General features: G+C 44.2%; 1 protein-coding gene across 2 annotated transcripts in view; it reads left to right on the forward strand.

The window, feature by feature from the left end:
- The window catches only part of LOC144697023 (uncharacterized), a 175,014-nt gene extending 165,207 nt beyond the window's left edge, over positions 1-9,807 (forward strand). The window contains exons 1-2 of one of the 2 annotated variants that reach the window (XM_078568794.1): positions 5,933-6,008; positions 7,945-9,806. In XM_078568794.1, the coding sequence (XP_078424920.1) occupies positions 8,052-9,089 (1,038 nt within the window). In that variant the 5' untranslated portion in view covers positions 5,933-6,008; positions 7,945-8,051 and the 3' untranslated portion in view covers positions 9,090-9,806. Of the gene's footprint in view, positions 1-5,932; positions 6,009-7,944 lie in introns of those variants that run through there. The other variant, XM_078568795.1, reaches the window with a different exon arrangement.
- Positions 9,808-10,332: the final 525 nt, after the last annotated feature.

Here is a 10,332-nt window from a genome sequence, read left to right on the forward strand (position 1 = left end):
GAAAACAATTCTGAGGAGACTTTAACCTTCATCCACGGAGATCAGCATCGCCCTGATCCAGGACCAGAAAACCATTCCGAGGAGTCTGCCACCTCCAGCCATGGAGATCGGCATTCCCTCCCTGCGAGAAGCCATCCATTTGTCCTATCTGGGACCAGTAAACCATTCCCACCTGCTTTGGGTCGTATGTTCTTTCTGCCTATTTAAATGATGTATCATATCTAAACTGTTGCTTCTTATAATATGTTTAAAAATCACCAACGACTTCAACCCCGTTTTTGGGTAATCTGTGACTCCCAGAGTAAAATCTTACACTCGTCCATGAGAGTAACTGAAGGCATGAGGACTGAAATAATCTGGAGTAATGGTGAGGTGTTAGTTGTGACTCAGTGATTGTATTCATTTCTCTGAGTCAGGAGGTTGTGGGTTTAAATCCACATCCAGAAACATGAGCATAAAATCCAGGTTGATATTTTGATGCAGTACTGAGGGAGCATTGCATTGTCAGAGGTCCCGTATTCCAGATAAGACCTTCAACTATGGCCCCATCTGCCCTCTCAGTTGGTGTAAAAGTTCCTATAGTGTTATTCCAAAGAGCAGGGGAGTTCTCCCTGTTGTACTGCTTCATATTTATCCTCAGCAAACATCACTGAACAGATTATCTGGTCACAATCACATTTCTATTAGTGGGATCTTGCTGTGCACAATTTGGCGACTCCATTTCCTACATTACAACAGTGACGACACTTCAACAGAACTTCATTGACTGTAAAGCACTTTGGGACATCCTGAAGTTGTGAAAGGCGCTATATAAATACAAGTCTCCATTAACAAAGGAGAAAAGGCCCAAAAAATGGAACTGTCGGTAACAGGACATCAACCAGTCTCCTCCTATCTGAGAGAAATCAAGGACTTGAACACCGTGTGTTTGACACAAAGCTGATTTATTTAACCTATATCCATAATATTAAACTCCAACCCAAGAACAGCAATTATTAACATCAAGTGAAACAAACTCCAACTTTCAGAATGAACATGGTTCCCTTCTGGTGTGATTAACAGCAGCAATAAGAGCAGAATCCAAACCCTGGAGTCCCTTCTGAACTTGTTGGTGAGTCTGCAGGGTGGATGAATGAGAGAATCCCTTCCAACACACGGAGCAGATGAACAGCCTCTCCCTCGTGTGAACTCACTCGTGTGTCAGCAGGCTGGAGGACTGAGTGAATCCCCCCCATACTTGGAGCAGGTGAATGGCCTCTCTGTAGTGTGAATGCGCTGGTGAGTCAACAGATCTATTTTGCTTTTAAAGCTCTTCTCACAGTTGGAACATTTAAAAAGCTTTGTGTCAGAATGGACATGTTGAGGTGAGGTGGGTTAGTTGAGTGAATCCCTTCCCACACTAAGGGCAGATGAATGGCCCCTCCCCAGTGTGAACTCGTTGGTGAGTCAGCAGATTAATTTTGCTTTTAAAGCTCCTCTCACAGTTGGAACATTTAAAAACTCTCTTACCTGAGTGAACACGTTGGTATGCAGTGAGGTGGGATAGTGGACTGAATCCCTTCCCATATTCGGATGACCTCTCCCCAGTGTGACTGTCGATGAATTTCCAACACAGACTGAGTTCTGAGTCCCCTCCCACAGTCCCAACATTTTCACGGTTTCTCTGTGGTGTGGTTTCCTTGTGTCTCCCCAGGTTGGATGATCAGCTGAAGCCTTGTTCACACACAACAAACACATGTACAGTTTACCCCTGCGCCCCCACACTGTGAATGGTGTGGTATTTTTTCAGGATGTGTAACTGGTTCTCCTTCCAGAGTCAGTTCACTGGAACAGTCTCACTGGGGTGTGTGTGCCTCAGGATTTTTCAATCACACTTATTTTTAAGAACTTTTTTCCACAGGCAGAACGTTGCTCCTTCCACATTTAATGGCTGATGATATTCAGGTCCTGATGAACTGAGCGACTCAGTCAGATTTTGATGTGATGTTTGGTTTGAGGTTTCTGTGTGTAAATCATCCCTCACTGCTATCCTGTAAAAGGAGCTGACAGTGTCAGTGTCACAATCAGTGCGGGATAGAATTCACCTGCTGTGGGTGTGGGAAGGGATTCATTCAGACATCCAACCGGATGAGACACCAACGCATTCACAAGTGACTGCAAGGTTTGGCATCTGCTATCATTGCTGCTGTTCATCACATCCAGGGCAGAACCATATTCAACCTGAGAGTCAGTGTTTGTTTTTGATGGTAATAGCTTCTCTAACTTGGCTGGAGTTTAATATTCTGGGTAAATATGAAATCAATCAGCTTTGTTTTGAAACTATTGTTCTGGATTTTTGTCTTTCCCACCTGAGTGTTTAACATCACCTGGCTGGAGCACCATATGGCAGGAACAGAACTTCAGCCTGGACACAGTTCAGGAGCACGATCACCATTCACATCTTGTCCCTGTTGGATAAAATCAAACACAGTATTTATTCTCCATCTGCATATCTGACCTATTCGTTTTGTACAGTTTGCACTGATCTTCATGGTAACTCAGATATTGTGTCCCCTTCTCTCGTTCCAATTCGCTAATACAAGATTTGCTTTTCCCAATCTACCCAGAACATCAAATGGACTTTCCAAATTAGCTTTCCAATCCCACCCCTTTTCATAATGCTTTTAACGTAACTTCATCTCACATTGAATAATTAAAGTAGGGGCGGTTCTCCCTGGAGGTGTTGAGATGGGCAGCACCATCTTCTCCACTGCCTGTAGCAGGGAGGATGCTGAGGTTTGTTGGAGGTTCTGGAGAAACTGGTCCTGAGCCTGTCGAATAGCAATGATGAGTGGGACCCCGGGAGGATTCACAATCTGGATTGGCCGACCTATCATGAGCTGAAATGGGCCGTGACCGGGACTGAACAGGAGGGGAGTGAATGGTTAAGACACCAGGCAAGGCAGTGACCCAGTCACTGACCTTGCCCAGATCATCAGCTCCATTCATGACAGATTTTTCAGTGTCATTTCTATACAGTGATTAAAGCTCTCGGCCATCCCCCTGGACTCTGGGTGGTAGGGGATGTGGAAATGTTATTGCACACCCATAAGATCACAGAGCTTCTGCATTACTTCTGCTGTGAAATGCGAACCATTAATATTCTCTATGCTTCTCAGAAAGCCCTGTCTGGTAAAGATCTGTTTCCAGAAGATTTTAGCTGTAGTGACTGCATCATTTTTACAGAAAGGGAATCCTTCAATCCACTAGGTAAACATTCCATTTGCTGTGAGGATATACTGGTCTCCTCCTTTTACTGTAGGTAGTGGGCCTGTATCATAAATCTGCAATGTTCCTCAAGGCCATCATTCAGATAGGATATGGCCATTGGGACCTTTCATTTTGCAGGGCCGGATTAATTTGGACACAGATGAGACACACAGGTCTGGGTGCATGCTCAGCCACCAATAGTAAATAGCTCTGAAAGGACAACCTTGGGGGAGGATCATATGGCAGGCACAGAACTTCAGCCTGGACACAGTCCAGGAGCACGATCACCATTCACATCGTGTTCCAGTTGGATAAAATCAAACATAGTGTTTTTTCTCCAAGGGCTCTAAAGGGAAACATGCTCCCTATTTGATCCCTAAACAAAATTAATTATTTTCTGAGACCCAATTCAAATTGAGGTCACCCTTGTGATAGAAAACCTAATCATGTAGGATGGGTGAGTCCTTATTAGCTGCGAGGGATGAGGGAAAGTCTTTCCTATGGTGTACAGCCTCTTCTCCTGCTCCTACTTTCTATGTTTCTATCGTTTAAAGAGCCAGCACAGGCATGGTGGACAGGATGGTTTCCATCTGTGCAGTATCATTCTATAAAACGGCGAATATTCAGTATCAGGAGATAGCGAAGGAAAGTGAGAGCAACCAGTGACTGTAGGATTGAAGCCAGGCAAAGTGAGAACCTTCAAAGGTGATAGAGAGAGGGAAACCAATGGGAAACGTTCTAAAATCTCAGGGTGTTTCCACAGGAGAGCATATGTTTAAATCACTTTTAGAAATGGAACATAGCAGCGCACAGATTCAAGGGATTTTAAAAATTAATTTATCTCAATTGCGTAACAAAATGATTTTCTTTTCTGTGTTTGGGTATTACAAAGGTGCTGCTGTTACCCAGGATTCCCTGCGGGTGTGAATGTGCTGTATTCTCTCTGCAGGGGGCTAGTGCGCAGGCGCAGCGCTAATTTATCTGGCGCATGCGCAGTTTCACTTTGCTCGGAGCCGTGCGAATGTGGGAGAGGGTTTTGGCCATGTGCGAGAGCGGGTGGGCTGGCGGGAGGAACGCAGCCGGGAAGTGAGGGTGGGGAGGGAGATGTAGGGAAATGCAAAATCCGATGTAGGTGTCAAGCCCCAAATAAAACCTTGCTGGTCCCGAGTCTGCAGCTCCGGGGCGTTTCCCCGCGAACAGGCCCATCTTGCTTCAGCGGCAGCAGTGCGCATGCGGGATCATATTGGTGACGTAACGGGGCTTCAGGGTCCCAGTAACCAGGAGAGAAATTCATTCCCTCATTGATTTTACGCCCACTTTGTGCACAAGAGCTAATGATAGGCCCAGATTAGAGGATGGGCAATATGCTGCAGGGTGCATGGGTGGCTGTCTGAAGAACATAAAAATAAGAGCATCAGAATTAGGAGCACCCATTCGGCCCATCAAGTTTGCTTCCCCTCTTAGTAATGTCATGGCTGTTCAGCCTTGAATATATTCAATGACGAGCCTCCACTGCTCACTGGGGAAGAGAATTCCAAAGACTGACAATCCTCAGAGGGAAGAAATTTCTCCTCCTCGGTGTCAAATGGGAGATCATTTGTTTTTAAATTGTGCCCCCGATTCTAGATTCTTCTGTGAGGGAAAACATCTTCTCAGTGTCTATCCTGTCAAGCTATCTCAGAATCTTGCATGTTTCAATAAGATCACCTCTCATTCTTCTAAACTCCAATGAGTATCAGCCCAACCTGCTCAACTTTCCCTCAGAAGATAAATACCCTCATTCCAGGGAACAGCCAAGCAAACCTTCTCAGAATTGCTTCCAATGCACCTATGCCCTTGTTTAAGTAATCCTGGGCAAGAGAGGGGTCCCTTGAATTGTCCTGAATTTCTATCCTAGACTGACAGTGATAGATTTTGGACACTCCTTTTATAGCGGGTTAGAAGGTGAGGATTTACACACAGCAAACTCAAACCAATGTTTGTGTCTTCTGATTTTCTAACCTTGACTGATGCTTATATCTTTTGTAATATCCCTTTACAGGGAGTTAGAAGATTTGAAAACTGCCAGATTTTTCTCTGACTCCGGTGTTTCTGATATCTTTCCAGCTGCGGACTCCAGCAGGAGGTTTTAATATTGAAAACTGAATTTGTTTCAGAGGTGAGTATTATTGAACATTCATTAATAATTTAGAGCTTTTAGTGCTTTGCTGTGGCTCCATGGCTCTGGGGCTGGTGTGGTTCCTTTTGTGTGGATCTGAATCCATGTCCATCCATTCTTCTGTTTCGCCTCTGCTGTCCTTAATCCCTGCCATTGTGTAACTTGCTCTGCCTCTAGTAATGGATGTCTTTTCACCATGTTTGGTGCTTTACTGCTATTCCTACCAACTGTGTCTAAATGAGATTTCCACTGCTGCTCATCCCCTGGCTATTCACTGCTGATTTACTAGTTCTATCTTCCCATGGTCAGGAATTGTTTTTCCTGCATTAGAGATAATTTCTCTTCTTCTTCTGAGCTTAAATTGACCATCAAATTCTGTTCCAGTTTTATGTCACTTAATTCATTCTGCACGTCCTGAAACATTAACTCTTTTTGTCTTCCTATAGTCACTGCCTGCCCTTCTGAGTATTTCCAGCACTTGCTCATCACATTTGAGATTTCCAGCAACTGCATTATTTTGTTTTTGTTTTATTACAGGTGTTGCTCACAGAATCGAGTTCAGAATCAGAGATGAACCAATTAGGAACTGAATTGTCTTGGGGTGAGTGTTTGTTCCAGAGCTTGGTCTCTGGCCTCCAGTGTTGGTCTTTTTTCATGCAATCCAAGAATGATTACAATACAGAGGGAGGCCATTTCACCCGTTGTGCTGGCTCTCTGCAAGAGCAAATCAACTAGTCCCACTCCCCTGCCCATTCTTCGCAGCCCAACTTTTTCTCTCCAGGTGCTTATCCAATTTTCTTTTCAAAGCCTTTGTTGCATCAGTTTGAGCTGTTGCGGAGATAGAGGAGAGGAGATAGCTGGGTTTGACCCTGAGGACAATGGAACCCAGTCAGGCCCAGAAATTTCCAATGTGAAATTGTCAAAGGAGGTAGTTTCTAGGGAAATCAGGCTATTGAACAGACACTGTACAACATAAAAACATATTATTTTAGTAACAGATATTTCCATGGATGCTTTTAACCTGCTTTGCAAATATATATATTTTAAAATTTTAAATGGAATTTTGGTGTCATTAACAAGACCAGCAGCAGATATTACCCATCCCCAGTTACCTGTGGAGGAGATGATGTTTGACCTTCTTGAATTGCTGCAGCCCATGTGGTGAAGGTGCTCCCACAATGTTGTTAGGTCAGGAGTTACAGGTTATTCAACAGTGATGATGAAGGAACAGTGATAAATGTCCAAATCAGCAACAACAAACTGTATTTCTATCGCATCTTTAACAAAATAAAATGTTCCAAGGTATTTCACAGAAATGTTAGAAAGCAACATTTGACATCGAACCACATAAGCTGATATTAGGGCAGGTGACGAAAGGTTGGGTTAAATAGGTTTTAAGGAGTGTCTTAAAGTAGAAAATTGAGGTAGAGAGGCAGGGAGGTTTTTGGAGGAAATTCCAGAGCTCATGGCCTTGGAATCTGAAGGCGCAACCACCAAAGTGGCACAGTTAAAATCAGGAATGCTCAGGGGGTGGGAATTAGATGAGATCAGATATTGTGGTGGGTTGTGAGACTGGAGCAGATTACAGAGATAGGGAGGGGCCATGAAGGAAATTGAAAATAAGGATGAGAATTTGAGCATTTAGGTTCTTCTTAACTGGAAACCTTTGAAGGTCATCAGGCACAATGGCGATGGGTGAACAAGTCTTGGTGCAAGTATGGAAATGGAAAGCAGAGTTTTAGATGGTGGAGTTGAATCTGGGAGCCTGGCTGGGAGTGCGTTAGAATAGTTAAGTCTAGAGGTGACAGAGGAATGGATGAGAGTTTCAGTAGCAGGTGAGCAGAGACTAGGATGGAGCCGGATAATGTTACTGAGGTGGAAATAGGCAGTCTGTCTGATGATGTGGATATATGTTGTAAGCTCATCTTGGGGTGAAATATTACACTGAAGTTTTGAAAAGTCTGGTTCAGCTTCAGACAGTTGTCGGAGAGAAGGATAGAGTTAGTGGCTGGGAAATGGAGTTTGTAGTGCAAATTGAAGATGATGGCTTCAGGATTCCCAGTATTTATATGCAAAAAATTTCTGTTCATCCAACACTAGATATCAGACAAGTCAGGATAGTGTGTGACTTGGAGGAGAGCTTGGAGGTGATGGTGTTCACATACACATGCTACCCTGGTCCTTCTAGGTGGTGGGAGGTTAGTGGTTTGGGAGATTTTGTTTGAGTTATGATCAAACTGTAGGTATATAAAATCCCTCTCCTTCACCCACTGCCTTTATCACCTCTCTCTCTCTCTCTCTCCTGCCATAGAGGCCAGAGTCTTACATAGGCCCAGTCTGGTTGGAAGGTTCCTTTCCCTAAGGACAACAATGAACCAGTTAGATTTTTATGACAATCCAGCAGTTTTCATGGTCACTTTTTCTTCGTGCCAACCCCACAAATTACTAGATTCATTCAGCTCAATTTCACAACCTGCCGTTGTGTTTTAGTGGGTTCTCTCTCACTCACTTTTCTTTGTTTTAAATTAAATTCACAGGGTACTAGAAGGAGAGGATTCAGTCAGGAAACTGAAACCAAATATCACTTCAGAATCTGACGGAGTCGCCCAATTTATTGTAACCCGAATATTGTTGGATTCTGAACATGGAAGCAGAAAGCTTAGTTTGCAGTGGAGAGAAACCATACACGTGTTCTGTGTGTGGACGAGGCTTCAGCCGATCATCTGACCTGTCGAAATATAAATGCAGCCAGAATGGGGAGAAAATGTGGAAATGTGGGGATTGTGGGAAGAGATTCAATTACCCATCTGACCTGGAAACTCTTCTGAACAGTCACACCAGGGAGAGGCCATTCATCTACTCCGAATGTGGGAAAGGATACACTCATTCATGTAACCTGTTGACATACCAAAGAATTCTCACTGATGGGAGACTATTCAGGTGCTCTCACTGTGGGACTGGTTTCAGGCATTTATTTGACCTCAGTGCACACCAGCGAACTCACACTGGGGAGAAGCCATTTATCTGCTCTGAGTGTGGGAAGGGATTCACTTGTTCATCCCACCTGCTGACACACCAGCGAGTTCACACTGGGGAGAGGCCGTTCACCTGCCCTGAGTGTGGAAAGGGATTCATTAATTCATCCAACCTGATGGCACATCAAAGAGTTCACACTGACAAGAGACCTTTTAAGTGCCCAGACTGTGGGAAGTGCTATAAAAGCTCCCAGGAGCTGATGTTCCATCAACGTGTTCACACTGATGAGAGACCGTTCAGGTGCTTTCACTGTGGAGCTAGGTTCAGGCAATCATCTCAACTCAGTGTACACCAGCGCACTCATACAGGGGAAAGACCATTCATCTGCTCTGAGTGTGGGAAGGGATTCAGTCAGTCATCCACACTGCTGAGACACCAGCGAGTCCACACTAGGGAGAGACCGTTCACCTGCTTCGAGTGTGGGAAGGGATTCACTCAGTCATCCAACCTGCTGACGCACCAGCGAGTTCACACTGGGGAGAGGCCATTCACTTGCTCTGAATGTGGGAAGGGATTCACTCGGTCATCCCACCTGTTGACGCACCAGCGACTTCACACTGGGGAGAAACCGTTCATTTGCTCCAAGTGTGGGAAGGGATTCACTCAGATGTCCCACCTTCTGAAACACCAGCGAGTTCACAAGTGATTGGATTTTGCTGCTAATCACATTCAGGACTGAACCATGTTCATTGTGCTCTGTGTCTGCTGATATTGAAGATAAAAGTAAAATAAATCATCTTTGTGTTAAATACAGTGTATTGAGTCTTCTTAATATCTCAAACGTAAGTTAATTACTTTTGAAGGGCTCTCCCTCTTCCCATCTCCTCTATCTTCATCCCCAACCACAAGTGTGAGGAGCTCATGGAGCTTCTTTGTCACTAAGGTTGTGACAATCCAATCAGCTGCCTCTGCTGCTTCCCTCCCTTCCACTAGCCCACCGAGACAAACTGTCTCTAAAGTTCCCTCATATCTGAGCCCTGAACTCTCATATTTTTCCAGTTTTGCTCCTGTCTCCTGTTATGGCCTCTCAGAGCTCATCTTGTCCTTGACCTTTTACTTCTTTGGCCCTATTCTCACTAAGCTGCTGATCATTCATCTTCCCCACATTAGCTGATACTGTTAGCAGTTCTCTCTCTCTTTTGGTACTGTTTCTCTCACCTTTAAATCCACTGACATCGCCCATCCTAAAAATCAACCTTTGACCCCATCATCTTTGCAAACTACCACTCCATCTCCAACCTCCCTTTCCTCTCCAAAGTTCATGCTCTTGGTGTTCCCCAAGGATCAATCCTTGGCCCTTCCTATTTCTCATCTACAAGCTGCCACTAGGTGACATCATCTAAAAGCACTGTGTTAGTTTTCACATGTACAATGACAACGCCCAGCTCTACCTCAGCACCATCCCTCTCCATTCTTCCACTGTAGCTAAATTATCAAACTGCTTATCTGACATCCAGTACTGGATGAGCAGAAATTTCCTGCAATTATAAATTGGGAAAACCAAAGCCATTGTCTTCGGTCACCACTACAAATACTGTTCCTTAAGTATTGAGTCCATCCCTCTCCCTGGGAGCTGTCAGACGCTGAACCACACTGTTCACAATCTTGGTGTCAGATTTGACCACATATCCACACCATCACTAATACCAGATATTTAAATCTCCATAACGCCATCTGTCTTCACCCCATCCCATTTACTTGCTGCTGCATCTGTTAGGAAGTAGAGATAGTTTAAGTGAGATATATTTGCATTTGTGGATGTTAGGAATGAATTTATGCTTAAATTTGATTTGCATTTCTGTACTTGTGTGTTAAGAAAGGGGAGAGCTTGAGCTTCAGTTTCACTTTAAAAGATGCCTGCATTTCAATTAGGTTTCACAGCTCTTGAA

The sequence above is a fragment of the Cetorhinus maximus genome, chromosome 23 (assembly GCF_964194155.1).
Source record: "Cetorhinus maximus chromosome 23, sCetMax3.hap1.1, whole genome shotgun sequence".
NCBI lineage: Eukaryota > Metazoa > Chordata > Chondrichthyes > Lamniformes > Cetorhinidae > Cetorhinus > Cetorhinus maximus.